This window comes from Haplochromis burtoni, unplaced genomic scaffold, assembly GCF_018398535.1.
Source record: "Haplochromis burtoni strain Fernald_Lab_line unplaced genomic scaffold, NCSU_Asbu1 Contig_3, whole genome shotgun sequence".
Taxonomy (NCBI): domain Eukaryota; kingdom Metazoa; phylum Chordata; class Actinopteri; order Cichliformes; family Cichlidae; genus Haplochromis; species Haplochromis burtoni.
Genome location: NW_024582364.1, coordinates 742,298 through 757,265, shown reverse-complemented (window position 1 = coordinate 757,265; position 14,968 = coordinate 742,298). Strand labels below are relative to the sequence as shown.

The window sequence follows — 14,968 nt, the reverse complement described above, 5'->3', positions numbered from 1 at the left end:
ATATCCTCATATGGGGCTCTTATTTTTCTTAAAAACAAAAATAAGGTAAAGAAAATGTGGTAATTCTTTGGTTTTACGTTCATTGGGGCCCAATATGCCCCAATTATCAAAGAGAAATTAAAAATGCATGCCGTAGAAGAGTTCGGGTCTTAGGAGGTTAAGATGAGGTGATCCATGTTGTTATATTTTATTAGCCCAAAGGCTCTGTCAATCAGTTGAACTGCCAGAGCGGGAGGTGGTGCTAAAGATGAAACCAGTACTAGTTAAAACCTGCGATTGGATGAAGAGGAAAAGGAGGGACCAACCAGAAGCGAAATGTACAGATTAACCTGCCTGCGTACGACGGGTTAAGGAAGAGACCGTCGAAGAGGATAGCCATGAAGTGGATACGGTTCTCACTCCTGGTTTTGGGGGTGTTTTCCCTGTGCTGTGCCACGGCTGGTGACAGCAGCGGCATAAAGAAAATGAAGATGCAGTTTGCCACTGGACCTCTTCTCAGGTTTCAAATCTGGTAAGCAAATGAGCCAAAAAAACTGGCGAGTCATTGCACGCTAGCCCCCGGCTAACAGTGTCGCAGGCCTAAAATAAACGCTCGCCGATAGGAGGTTAATTTACCGGATGTTTGTTAGGAAATAACAACGCTCCGGGTTGTTCAAACTGAATAAATAAACAGTTGCCAAAAGCTCTACTGAAATCATTTTCTGGAAGTCGATAATTTTTTGCACTTTTTTCGTAAACATTTGGTGGAAAACATGGCTTCCACTTCCGCTGTTAAACCTTTAATAAACCGTCTACTGTGTATAGGTCATGTTAATGTGTTATCATTGTTACGCTACGACGACAGGATTTTTTTTCCCCAGATTACAGTAAAATAACTGGTCTGCAGTTATTGTTGGTAAATTTAACATATTGTTTTTGCTTATAGACTTGGAGATTTTAGGCAAATTAGTCCACTAACTACTCTAAATATTAACCTGACCAGGAGGCGGTGTGCTAACCTGAAAACTCTCACTTTGTTTGACGTTTGTGTACGAGGAAAGTATTTTTTTAAGGCCACGTTTGCAATGTAAATAAGCTAGTCACTAAAGCAAACACAGCCCACAAAGGTGAACATGCAGCTTTCATGTATGATAACGCGCTGCTGCCAAGTCACATATAAAACTTTTGAGTAAATGATCAACAGAGAAGTTTAAAATTCAAATCTTCGTGCTAAATCATCAACGTAACCTTTGTTAGCCTGTCCTGTTTTGACTTTAGACTGTGCTCGGCTTTCTAGCAGTATCCTTGTTTCCCCCCACAGCATTTCCTGAGGATACAAGCGGGTGTTTGAGGAGTACACGCAGGCCTTGTACCAGCGGTACCCAGACATCCGCATTGAAGGGGAGAACTATCTTCCTGTTCCCATGTATCGGTAAGCGAGAGCGAAAGATTGCCTGCCTTGTTACAAGTGGATTACGTCGAGCCTTATTAAAGTGGGCTGAAAGCTCCCTGGGATTAGCTGTGATTTGTCTAAGGAAGTGAAATTCTCAAGCACGAACATATCTGGCCATGGATTGGTGTCTGGTAGTTTTGGTAGACACTGCTTAAACTGCTGTCCTTTTTAAAGATGTTTTGATCCAGTGTCCTAAAATCACTCCAATGAAGAAAATGTCTACAAATCAAATCGAAATGTCAGCAATAGATAAATTGTTAGATGAACTGGGCTAATTTTACTCCAGCTTACTTCATTTTGCATTCCCAAGTTTTAAAGATGTTAAAATGGGTACTCTCCGCAGGTAATCCAAACAACTGTGATGCATTCCTTAATTGCTTAAATTTTCAGGCCATGGGGCTGAAGTTGCATACCTTCCTTGGTGTATACAGTACAGGCATGGATGTGATGGTTTCAGCTAAAGTATTTAAATGTAAATTAAGTGGAATGTCATACTATTTTAGTGTTTTAGTTTTATTTGTCACATTTTAAGTTAATGCAGGGTCAGCATTACAGATAAATTTGTTTCACAAGATATAACGGGTCAAAAAGCTACAGAAATAGAAGTTTAAAAACTATAAAGATTAAGAAAAGAAAAGAAAAAAAAAAGAAAGAAACAACATAAATGAAATCAGAAATCTTCTGAAATGTAAATGGGTGGGTGGGGACATGCACTTTTTTTCCTTCAGTTTTTAAAAATGTATAGCTTTGTTATGGTGTAGGATTATATGACATACGTAATGGTCTATTAGGTATTAGTTAATAGTAATGTAGCCTTAACTTGGGAGGGTAATGAAAAATCTGTTCCAAATGACCAAATCCACCACTTCCCATATTTCTTATAGCCCTTTTCCACTTGTACCTACTAAGATTAGCTCGCCATGGCTCAACTCATTTTCAAGGACTTTCCATTAGGTTGTAGTACCAAGTACTTTGGTACCTAAGCCCCTTTTCCATTAGTACCTACTGGCCATGGATTACCACACCTAGACTTGGATCAACTGGTTTTCTATTACAAAGCAGTGCTACCTAACACACGTGACTGTCGTCATAGCTAGGGATGGGTATCGAAAACCGGTTCTTGTTAAGAACCGGTTCCCACTGTTTAAATTCCTTGGAGTTGGAGTTGTTTGCCATTTTTGCAAACGATTCCCTTATCGATTCCAGTCGCCCCGAATGACGTCACCACGTTGCGGAGCGTCATTTACCTGGCAGGAAACATGGCGGCTCAAACGCTCAAAAGTTTGATTATACTTTACGAGAACAGATGACAACAGGGCAACTTGCGAAGTAGACATTTCATTTAAGGGAGGAAACACTACGAATATGCAAAAGCTCACAAAACACGCGATAACCTTAAATGAATGTCGTGTTTTTAATTCCGCTTCGGACCCAGCAGCAGCGGTAACGTTTGCACGTTGTCTCCCGTTAATGCGGCAGGTAAATAATCAACTAACAGTGCATATTATGTTAGCGCGATCTGCCTTATTACAAAACCTGCCATTACTGTGCATTTAGGTGACCATGATGAGAGAGACAGACAGACAGTCTGGCTGGCTCAGATGCTGGCAGTTCTCGCTGCAGTCTACCGTTATCATCTCCTTTCAGGCCAGGATAGACAAATGTCACAGAGCAGTGACTAAGATTGTGGTAAAAGGCTTGCACCCATTTGCCACAGCAGATGGTAAGTGAATGTGTTTAATTGTAGGCAGGAACATTACTGGATATTCTTGTGTAATTACTACAGAATAATTTATGTTATACTTTGTTATTGCTACAGAAGAATATTTATTTTATTATTTTACTTTTTTTTTTTTTTTTTTTCCCTGGGGACCCTGTGACACCCCATTGAAGAGCCGTAGGCTGGATCTCTTAAGATGTCACTGTTGGGTTTGTAAGGCCATGTTACTCCTAAATTTTTTATCTTGTTCAAAGAGAAGATATAAAAAGTTCTAAGCTATTCGACCTTAGTGTTCTCCTTTTTTAAAAAAAAGAATCGAATCGTTAAACAGAATCGAAAATGGAATCAAAATCGAGAAAATCTTATCAATACCCATCCCTAGTCATAGCACCACGTCTGAGCATCCCACGATGTGAACGCTAGACTCTGGAAACACGGCGTTGTTTTTGTAGCTGTTTCTCTCATTTCCAGATTTTGATTTTTGTGAACGAGGTAAGTGATGCTACTGACCAGCCAATCGGTGGCATGCAGTCTGATGATGTCACATTTTAGTACCTGCTCGGATCGCTTAGACCCCTGGTCAAGTATTTACTAAAAAAAGTACCAGGCACTATGACATGCGTAAATGCATAATAACTAAAACCAGCATATTAATGATCAAGGAACTGACCTAACAGCCCATTATTCAATCAGTGGGCTGGTTTCAGTTATAATGCAATGCACTGTTTATAAGGTTGGGGAAACCTGCAGTCAGCTGAGACTGAAGAAGTCACTTGGATGAATGATGAAATGTTTCTCCCACTGAAAACACTACATCCAGATGAACAGAATCAACTTTTTGGGATTTACTTACCTGGATGATTGAGCATGCATCAAGACTTGCATCAGAACATTAGGTATTTAGCTAAACCAACAAGTCCATCTGTACAACAATCAGCACTGTGACTTATGATAATAAAGTCCAAAAGAGAACTTATAAATAACACATGAAATCTTTCTCATTGTATTCTAGTTGCTATGGAACTGTTTCTTTGTGTTTACCGTTTTAGATGGACTATAACTTGGTTTCTGAATAATTAGTCTGTGGCATTTTGAGGAATCATTGCCTGGAGAATTGGATTGTATTTGTATTACATGTGAGATGTATTTGTGTAGCAGTCCCAGGTGTTGTAGTTAAGGTGTGGTGTTACTGAGACTCTTAGGTATTTTTCTGGGCTTCTAATGAATACACACGAGAAAAGCTGTGCAAAAGAAATGGAGATGGTATCAAGCCCCCTCAGAGTCTTTAACCATTGTTTTCAATGTCTCACAATGTAAAACTAAAGATTTTGGGGAGACTTTACTTCAGTAACAAGCTCTGTCTGCTTTATGCTATCACGTATAAGAGCTGTATTCAAATCCATATCTAAACATATTTTTGTTTTGTTTCCACAGACACGTTGCTTCCTTCCTGTCTGTTTTCAAACTGCTGGTGATTGGGCTGATTATCATCGGCAGGGACCCATTCGCTCTCTTTGGTATGCAAGCCCCCGGAATGTGGGAATGGGGCCAAGGAAATAAGGTAAGGTTTCCTGGAATCAAAACTGTCCTTATGGGAGCGTTTTTACTGTAGTGTTTTTATGTGTAACAGCGTGTTAGACGGCAGACTCTGGCTTTTCAGTAGATGGAGCTGCACATTGTTTTGGCAAGTTATTGCAGATAGCACAGGCGTGGGTAGCATGTAGAAATGAAGAAAGGTGGGCTCTAGTTTCCGTTTACTTACAGGCTGCCAAGTACAACTAAAACCCGCAGGATTTCATTAGCTCTTCATTTGGTGGCTTCTGGTTGTTTTGTTAAGTATTGTTTGGCTTGGATTTGTTATCCCCAGGGTTAGAGACCTGGCAAATCCCAAAAGCCCTCCTGCAATAATGGTCATTCTTGCATTTTAACAGAAGGCTGAAAAAGATTAAAAACTATTTTTGTGCCATTGAAACCCAAGCGCATAACAGCAACTCTTGCCTTTAAATACACAATAAAGACTTATTCATTTTGGTTTGGGCTGGTTTTGCTAGTGAATTTGTTCTTTTAAAATTGCTTCTAAGCCACATATGTTTGATAACAAAGACTATCTTAAGTTTTTCTTCCGCTGAGTATGTGTTTGATTTTAAAGCTGCTTTCGGTATATGCATGGAATCCTTTCGCATGATATTTAACATGAATCTAGACTGCTATCACTAAATCAGCTGGCTTGAGAGCAGAAATCTGGTTTTAATGACTGTGCCAGGCCCTGTCATTTGTTGTTGTGTAATCCTACTGCACTGTAATGTCATCAGCCAATATGGGGAGAGCTGCTCAAGAGTGTGCGTCAAAAACAGGCATGCACAACTCTGTCAGTCCCTGTCATGCGAACTGCAGACGGGTAACAAATAAAACAAAACTTAGACCTGCAGTAAAGTCTTAACGGCATAACTGCAGGAGCCCATATGTGACTTGGATTTAAAATGTATTTATTTTGAGAAATAGCCATATACTTCACAATGTTAACATATTGGCAAGTGTTACTCCACTGAGAGTGACTACTGAATTGCACTAATGCAGCGGTCCCCAACCCTCGGACCGGTGCCGGTCCGTGAGTCGTTTGGTACCGGTCCGCGAGAGTTGAAGCTCAGGTGTGAAATGTATGGTTTTCAGGATTTTTATCAGTTTTCAGCGTCATTTTGTTATCGTTTTTATCGTTAACTCGGTTTTCCTGGGTATTTTCACGTGTGTTATGAATAAATCTTCTTTTTTTCGGTACCGATACTAGTTTTATTTTGTTGTATTTATCCGCGATACCTTAAAGGCCGGTCCGTGAAAATATTGTCGGGCATAAACCGGTCCATGGCGCAAAAAAGGTTGGGGACCGCTACACTAACGGATGGCATGAACGTCATATTTTAAAGCAGCTACATGCTAACCTGTTACTACACTTTTATCCTGTGGGGTTTTTTGTCCTAATTTCTGCTCACTGAACATTGCAGACTCTGTTTAAATAAAAGAAATCTTTCCTCTCCATCAGATTTATGCCTGCATGATGGTGTTCTTCCTCAGCAACATGATTGAAAACCAGTTAATGTCAACAGGAGCGTTTGAAATCACATTAAATGGTGAGTGTTATTCTAGCACGTACTTAGTGCCCAGTGGATTTGACTTTATTTAATTTTTCTTGCAATAACATTCATAAACTTGAGATGATGGAACAAAATCTAGCCCACAAATTAAAATGAAAATATTCTTTTATAGATGTACCAGTGTGGTCCAAATTGGAGTCAGGTCACCTGCCCTCCATGCAGCAGCTTGTGCAAATCCTGGATAATGAAATGAAGATGAACGTTCACATGAACGCAAGGCACCACCACCATTCATAACCTTACTGTTCAATTCCTAGCTGAAGCTAAAAGCCCATCCATGTAAGTACAGTCGTGTGACAAAGACTTTTTTTTGTTTTTGTTTGTTTTGGAGTCACTTCTACTAAAGTGAAGGTTTATGCTTTTTAATTTGGCCTGCTCCTTTCTCTGCCCTTCTAGGTCTGAGGTGGGTTTCTCACTGGGCTGTGAGGTGATGTTTATGAACGTCTGCGCTGAAGGCAGGAACACTGCTAGCACAGACTGGATGTCCCCATCACTCTTCACTGTGCCCCTTAGAGATGACCCGCCCCTGACGCCAGAGTGGGATCCATGGCAACAGTGCTGGCCATTTTGTCATTTTCTTGTACTATTCATACTACTACAGAGTTCATCCAGGTGATATTAGTGAGCCCATAAGGAGAGAGTTAACATTGGTTCTTGTAGTCTTTAACTATTTGAATATGATTTGATCTCTGTGGTGAAAAAACGAAACAATGTCATTTGTACCACTGAGCCATATGTAGAAATTTGTTTATCAAGTAGTTTACCGTGTAGAAATTTGCAGCACTTAAAAGTCTGTCATCACTGTTGTGAAAATAACATTGGGAACCTGTTGGTATGATTTCTGAATTTTTATATTTACAAACCTTGGAGGAAACTAAGAAGATTAATAAAACATATTGTTAACTATTTAACTCTGAAACTGCTGTGTGGTGTTGAGTTGACATACTAACGCATCTGTTGTCATCAGGCTTATAATTTACTGTGGGTATACTATGCAATGGTATGAAATATCTGGAGTAACAACCTGATTATCAAATCTTCGGGAAGCTCTACACTGATTTTTATATTACGAGGCAAAAGAGAGGAGAAATTTAAAAAAAACAACTACAAGACCAGCCTAAAAGAAATAAAGTGGTTAATGTGCAACAGATGACTTTATTTAGACAAGGAGTAATGAAAGTCATTTATTGGGTTAATTGTATAATACCTTTACTTGATATTCTCTTTGTGAAACCGGGCTCCATTTAAATTGAATTTAAAATAAAGGTAAGTCTGGCCTTAAATGAGAAAATACTGATTCAGCCAAGCATGCTATAAGGATTATCTCTATATATCGACATGCTGGCACTCAGGTGCTAGTACATAAAATGTTTTTTCTTTTTTCCTTTCGTTTTCTGGTAACTAAAGTCAAAAAAATGAGACATGCAAAATGTTTTTCCAGCTTTGCTTTTTTTTTTTTTTCCCCTCCCCCAGTCACTGTCATCATGTTCCAATATTACATATACATCAACAATCCTGAAGGCACTTGAGGATGAAGGCTTTGTCACTGTCATTCATCATTACATCATCACTGACTTTCAGGAGCCTTTGAGCAGTAACCTGTAAGTGATGGGCTGGTGTAGTCTTAAGTTTTTGGGGATGTAAGGGCGTCGTCAGGTACTGGTGAAGATGCTGAATTGCTGCGTGGATCCTGATTTTGGCTGCCAATGCCAGCAGCTCGTCTTTAGAGAGCGATGAACCTGAAGTATGCACGTATTCACCCTAATCAAAGATTTTTTTCACGTTAATGAAGCACTTTAGCATTTGTTACAGTCATTTTGCAAATCATTTAAGCCCTCTGTGTAGTTAAATGTTAAAATATTTGCTTTCATAAAGAAAGACATCAGAAAACTGGTAGTAATGCATACCCATATCCAAACTTTTAGACTTATTCCAGTGTCATACTCAAAATGAACATATTTTCCAATTTTTGTTTTTCCATTTTAGCCCTTATGTTTTGTCATATGTTTAATTCTATAAAATAGCCAGTTCACAATATGCAGACTAGTTGCACAGTACTTCAGTCTTACCTGAGCGCAGCAGGTACCCACACTGAACTTAGCCTGTTGCCTGCCTGCCAAGAAGGAAACAAACACTTGTTTGTTCCCCAGGACTCGAACTCCAACAGTTTTGTTGAGGGACAGAAAGATGGGCTGCAGGGGCGTGGGAGTACCCCAGCTCCACTTACAAGTTACATTGCCTGCATTGTTTAAGCATCGGCCACCAGACATGTTTAAGGACAGCCTGCAATGCGAGTACAGAAAAAATACATGCATATAAATGGACTGTAGCTCATTGCCATTATGTATTTATGCTCACCTGTGCAAATTTTAAATATCACATTTACACCCCATAGACAAAAACTATATGGCTAATAATATAATTTAAAGAGGCAATATTTAATAAATGGTAAATATTAAAAAAATGCTATCTACCATATGTTTCCATTGGTGTGATAGCATGTCGCTCTGCCATCAGACTGGAATATAGCTCTGATTTGTTGATTAGGGGCACATACGTCGTCATACACTATACAAACTCTTCCATTGTGTTCAGTGACGACGATAAGTACAGCCAAGAGGCCAGAGGGATAACTGTAACCAAGCTGGTAAGGACAGGAACACTGACTATAGAGGATATTCAATTCAACTGGAATTCACTGGATTTCTTTAATGTTTAAATTGTGCATTTTTAAATCACTTCCGCAAAGTCTCATGATCAATCTGATCAAATCTGAGAGGATACAAGACCTGAGCAGAGCCACCAGGGAACATGGTAAGGAATGTGATGCCACTGGAATAAAATTTCTGTAAAACTCCAGACCCCACCTATGAATACAGATAAAGTTCAAAAGAAGAAATTAGCATGTCTAGAAATTCTATTTTGCACACAATAACATGGACTTTTGAAAAATTATTTTTAAAAAACAATTATTATTCTTATAACCTAATAGTGTGGAGTTTGAAAGAAGTGGGAGGGTTGCTTTATTGCAAATTTACCTCTACATTCAAGTTCTCTTTCAATGTCTAAACTCGTCAGCCTCTGCAGGGTCATTTTGATTGTCTTTTGGCCTTTTTACCCAGCTTTACTAGTTTACGATACTAAAACTGAGTAGTTTCTCTTTATAAATAATAATACTATTTAGCGTAATAATAAAGTCTTGCATTTGTGAAGGTTTTGGGTTCAATGTATTATGTAGACACAGTGTGACCACATGGGGGCATTGTATTAGTGTGTAATGCAGCTGTCTGAGGCCTCTATTCAAACATAAATGAAACCTCTGTGTTGGAAAAACGTCATATATTTACAATATAATAAGACAAAACAAGCTCTGTGGGTCATGAAAAATAGAAGTAATATTAATTTGCATGTTACCTGATGATTACATATGCCAAACTGAACTGGTTTCCAATCATAAAAAGGGAGCAACACCTCCTCCTCTTCCATTTTTAAGCATTTTTCACTTGTGCTACTGCAATACGTTGTCCCCTTTCCTGGAGCATGTGAGAGTCTTAACCTGAAGACCCCTGGTGCAGAGAAAGCTAAACAATAGCAAAATAGACTGCGTTAGTTTCACAGAGCTTTATAAAATCAAGATGCAGTTACCTGTCTGTCTGTCTGTCTGTTTATTATGACTGTATGCAAAAGTTTCAGGCTTCCAGTGTGAATGTTGCTAACTACTCACAGGTCTTCCCTGCAAGCAGATTAACTGGGTAACCACCGTAGATTGTAGATTCTCTTGATTGTATTCTATGAAAAAATACAAAATAAACGCTACTCATATTAATTTTGCACATTATTTGAGTCATATTTCTGTTCCTACTTTCATTCTGTTTACAGGCATTTTCATGCAAAATCATGCAAATGTGTACCTAGGTTTTCTCAGAAAGCCTTTCATAAACTTGTGGTAAGCTTCACTCTCTCTGGATTTGTGATACAGAATTTCCATCTGGTCTTTTGAAGTTAGATTACCAAAGGTTAGGTTAGATCGCTCCTCAAACAAAAGTCTCTGCTTCACCAGGATTTGACATAGCTGCTGCCGCTGAGCACAACAGAAGTGGGTCTGTGATGGACACAGAGGAGGGGGTAAGGAGGTCATGTAGTACAATAGGTGAATTTAGGGATTTTGACTTGACCATTTACAATCTGCCTCACCTCAGGATTATGTACCCATGTTAGAACAAGTAGAGGATGAGCCTTTTCCCCACAGTACTCACATTGTGCTGGGTATTCTGTCTGGGACTGAATAACATTTTTTTTTTTATCAGAGTAACATTATCTGTACCACCTTGCTTCCTTCCTTAAAAAGTAAGGAGATATTTGACTTTTAATTTATTTTTACCCTTTGGGGAAAAGTTGTTAAATTCATCCTGTGATTGTCAGACTCACGATTGTACCTCAGAACTCCCGCAGCTCTGATACAATAGGTGGGTGGGTCACTGACAGGTTTTGGGCAACTGCATCGCATCCTCTTACCAGACAAAGAGAAAAAAATGACAAATAAAAGGAAACATTCAATGATTTTAGAAAGAGTGAGATATTAATCCATATAATAATATCAAGATTATTATATGACCATGTGAAACCAATCAAGGTCTTATATGGTCGTCTGGAACATGGAGTAGATCACGAGCTAATGTAGCAGTGCCATTTAATGAAACACAGAAGTCTGAATAAGAGAACTGTTAACAGTGTTGGTATGTATTTATAAATATACACTCACTGGCCACTTCATTAGGTATTCCTGTTCAACCACTTACATCTAACCAGCCAATGTGGATGTGGTCAAGATAACCTGCTGAAGTTCAAACTGAACAATAGAATGGTTATAAAGGGTGATTTAGTCCAGTAGAGGGCCTTTGGGATGTGGTGCAATCAGGGATTCAGCTGACAAATCTGCAGCAACTGTGTGATGCTATCATATCAACATGGACCAAATTATCCGAGGAATGATTCCAGCACCTTGTTGTCTCTGTGCCAAGAAGAGTCAAGGCAGTTTTGAAGCCAAAAGAAGATCCACCAATCTAATAAAGTGACCAGTCAATGTACATGTAGGAGATATTTTAGTACTTTGAACAGACTTGCAGGAAAAGCTGGACTTCATCTTTTTGTCTTGACTGTGTTTAGTGTCTTTATCCCAAGATAAAACAATCCATCCTCAGCTCAATGAGCTAGTCTCATGTGCTACCAGGAATCAAAACTTATTCCTAACACATACACACCCAAGTATAATACGTCTAATATATTTTTTACATATATAAAAGCAGTCATCATTTAAGGAGGGAAAAAAGACAGACAAAGCTGACAGTTGGTGAAAACAAACACCTCTATACATAGTCTATGAAGATATGAAGATAAGCTGAAGACAGCACGACAATAAAACACCACGTACTTGCCGCAGTGGTAGTCAAGTATTGAGCGATTCTTCAGACTAGCCGGTGTTGTTAGTAACCATGGAGATGAAATAGCTGTATGGCAATGTGTAAACATAACAGCAGACCTCATCTGTGTTGCTGTCTGACTGGTTATGCTAACATTCATAAGCGTTCTGACATAAATTTCTAATAAACAGTAAAATCTATGGTAAGACCCCGGATTTTAAAAAAGCCAAAACCTTTCCACAATTATTGTAATGTGTAAATATGGTAATCTAGTGTTTGCAAAGGATTTGGAGGCAGGGAATAATCCCACCTCAGTGGTTCATTTAACAGCCTTTCTGCAGCTTCACCAGCAGGTGGAGCTTTGGTGGTTGCCATGGCATCGTAGATGTTCAAATTCTCGATATTTTCTAAGCACGTAAGAGGTTGATCCCCAGTTTTCATTGGTCAGCTTGGAAACTGCAGCTGAAACTCGCTTCCGTGACCGAAATTGTTTTTGCGCCTTCCATTTATGAGTAGCAGAGGTTTCTGAACACATGCCACATTAATACTATTTTTAGATGGGACAGCGGTTGTGCATTTATTTTTTTTTTGTTTACCTCATTAATTATTACTGTGTGTCTTAATTAAACTCTCTCTCTCTCTCCCTTTCTCACTCACTCACTCACTCACACACACACACACACACACACACACACACAAAGCCCGTTAAGAATAAAATGTTAACTAGACATTACTCAGGTGCATATGGTGCAGGAAATTAGAGAATCCGTTGATGTCCCCGCAGCGGCTTCTGATTCGCTGTGGCAGCTCCTGGCTTGTTTGCTGCCGCACAAATAGCCATGGCGAAGTCTCGCCTTCCAGCTCTTAACATTTCTAGGAGACACGCACAGCTAAACGATGCGTAGAGAAAAAGGGAGACGTGCCTCCGTTTGTTGTGCTGTAGCTGTTATTCTGATGTGCCATTTAGTGCAAGCAATAGACTGTTACCGACTAACGAAAACAGAGAGGCGAGGAGGGCGCAAAGAGGCCGATGCGTTAGGTGCACGAAAGGGGAAAGTCGTATTCGGAAAATCTGTCGGGAAAGGCTCAGGCCTTGAGTCAGAGGTTAAATATGGGAAAGCCTCTACAAACTCATCCGTGGAGGAATCTTATCAAGCAGATTTTATAGGTAAGCTTCAGGTCCACAGTTTATGTAAGGACACTGGCTGCAGGAAAGCGTGCTTATTTGGAGATGTACTTGCATTTTTATTTAAAAGCTCTATGCCTCTGTGCATAACTGCAAAACTTGCTCTTCTTGATTTTTTTTTTTCCCCCACGTCAGGCTGGTCAAAAGGCCAAACGTATGACACCAGTTCCAGAGAAGCAGCATGGAGGCGCATGGTACCTTTGCTGCTGTGCGGTGGGGATCGGATGAAGTTCAGGGTAGCGGGAAGAGGAGTGTCAGAGCTAGCAGTGGACCAAGGTAAGCAAGCAGGGCTTTTTATTTTTTTTATTTTTATTTTTTGTAAAGTGTCCATTTGGTTGCATCGTCATGTAAACTTTTTTTCCCATAGCAAATGCACCGCCAGTACCTCTGAGCCAGGTCCCTCCCAACTGTGGCTACAACATGCAGAGGAACTTACGGTCACTTGTTATGAAGGTTCCCTATGATGGCTGCAGTGTGGTTCAAGAGGTAATTTTAACTGAAATTAAGTCTTATGCTATATTTGAATAATTGGCAGCCTGCTGTTAAAATTGGCTGGTTTTAGGATTATTTTTTTAATTATCAAAAGTAAATTAAAATTATGCAAAATCTTCCTTAGATGGCCGAGGCTTTAATTTCCTAGTCATGGGTTTGGAACGGTCTCTTGGCTAAACATAAACACTTAATATTGTGATCTCTAACAATTATGGCTCTTTTAAAAGTGGGTAAATAACTTTAACTCCTTGACTGGTAACACGCAAGTCTTGATATTCCTTCTTGTTTTAAAGGGTGGCAGTTATGTGCTTCCAATGCGGTGGCAGGGTATTCCAATCTCCCTTTGGTGTTCCAAACCTGCAGCACCAGCTCTTATGACGACTGCCTCTCAAACCCCTGAGGACCCCGCATCAAACTCCCAGATGCCCTACACTAGCAAAAATCCAGACCAATTGTATGCCCATGTTCCTCAACCCTTTTTCTTTCCACAACAAATGCACTATCCATATCCTTCAGTTGCCGTATCGGATCCTGCAGAACCCATTAAGCAGTCAGAAATGCCCCCATTCCAGCAATACCCTCCACCCTTTCCCCCCCTCTATCCTTACTTTTATCCCCCACTTCCAGCCACAAGAGCAGCCCCAACCACCACTGCAAAGCCAGAATCCTTCATTCCTCCAGAGTTTCTCTTACCTGATTACAAACCAGTTGGTCCACCTTTTCTTTTGCCCTTTCCACTACCTGTGCCAGCAGATACTGAAACCACAACTAACGCTGACGCTTATCCCCACTCACTGCAGCGTCCACCCAATGTGCATTTCCTCTCCCAGTATCCTCTCTTCCCTCAGTTTGTCCCTCTTCCACAATATCCGAACAACCCTAATGCAGATTTGGCGGCTGCTACTGGAAGCTCGGACACCGTACTCCCTCAATATGTTGTGCCTTTCCCTCAATTTGTTCCTCAATATCCAAGCAATCCTAATCCAGACTTGGAAAGCGGAAGCACAGACACTCTGCTGCCTCAAGCTCAGTCGCACAATTTTCCACACTTCCATCAACAAGTTCAGTTAATGCCCTTTCGTCATAGTTTGACGAAAATATAATAAAGGCTTTAAATAACACCAGTTCTTGGTTTGAAATTCTTTGTTCAACAGCTCAACTCAATCAGCACCACAGATTCAAACTCAAGAATCATAAATGTTATGAGCATTTAGTGCAAAGGTGATTGGAATTAATAAGCAGACTTGATGATATTTGGATGTTGGGGGCTCAAATTTAAATGATTAATGTCCCTGTTGTCTGCAACCACCCACCAAACAAAGGGGGGTCGGGTGGATATGTAATGTTGGAAAGTCACTATTTTATTGCACTATGCTGGGCTTATGTAGCCTGAACTGTTAAGCTTGCTTTTAACTAATAAAAAGCAATGTTCTGTTATGCTGTTCCAACTTAGTCAAAGCAGCAAATGGACTATCTTTACAGGACTAAATCATGTACAGTTGTACACCAGGTCCTTTACCTGGCATGCTGGGTCCTTCAAGAGATCAGTTTTACTCAAATGGCACCGGG

The 14,968-nt window shown here is 39.9% G+C and overlaps 3 protein-coding genes across 5 annotated transcripts; 2 read left to right on the top strand and 1 right to left on the bottom strand.

The window, feature by feature from the left end:
• Positions 1-323: 323 nt before the first annotated feature.
• On the top strand, positions 324-7,220 carry selenot1a (selenoprotein T, 1a). The gene is made up of 6 exons (XM_005912826.3): positions 324-511; positions 1,301-1,411; positions 4,587-4,713; positions 6,190-6,277; positions 6,414-6,580; positions 6,698-7,220. Exons 1-5 carry the CDS (start codon positions 378-380, stop codon positions 6,536-6,538), a joined length of 585 nt encoding a protein of 194 aa, XP_005912888.2. The 5' UTR covers positions 324-377; the 3' UTR covers positions 6,539-6,580; positions 6,698-7,220.
• Positions 7,221-12,092, bottom strand: LOC102305421 (glutamate-rich protein 6). Of its 3 annotated transcripts, none has more exons than XM_005912825.3 (10): positions 11,733-12,092; positions 10,683-10,809; positions 10,496-10,582; positions 10,213-10,403; positions 10,026-10,090; positions 9,716-9,882; positions 9,086-9,168; positions 8,776-8,934; positions 8,371-8,584; positions 7,221-8,062 (listed from the first exon to the last, which is right to left on the bottom strand). In XM_005912825.3, exons 1-10 carry the CDS (start codon positions 11,879-11,881, stop codon positions 7,808-7,810), a joined length of 1,497 nt encoding a protein of 498 aa, XP_005912887.1. In that variant the 5' UTR covers positions 11,882-12,092; the 3' UTR covers positions 7,221-7,807. The 3 variants fall into 3 exon arrangements, with proteins under 3 accessions (XP_005912887.1, XP_042074891.1, XP_042074888.1); XM_042218957.1 differs by having other exon boundaries at positions 10,496-10,640; positions 10,738-10,811; positions 11,733-12,091; XM_042218954.1 differs by having other exon boundaries at positions 10,738-10,811; positions 11,733-12,091.
• A 395-nt stretch (positions 12,093-12,487) lies between these two features.
• On the top strand, positions 12,488-14,883 carry LOC102305103 (vegetative cell wall protein gp1). The gene is made up of 4 exons (XM_005912824.3): positions 12,488-12,889; positions 13,043-13,183; positions 13,275-13,393; positions 13,693-14,883. Exons 1-4 carry the CDS (start codon positions 12,619-12,621, stop codon positions 14,500-14,502), a joined length of 1,341 nt encoding a protein of 446 aa, XP_005912886.1. The 5' UTR covers positions 12,488-12,618; the 3' UTR covers positions 14,503-14,883.
• Positions 14,884-14,968: the final 85 nt, after the last annotated feature.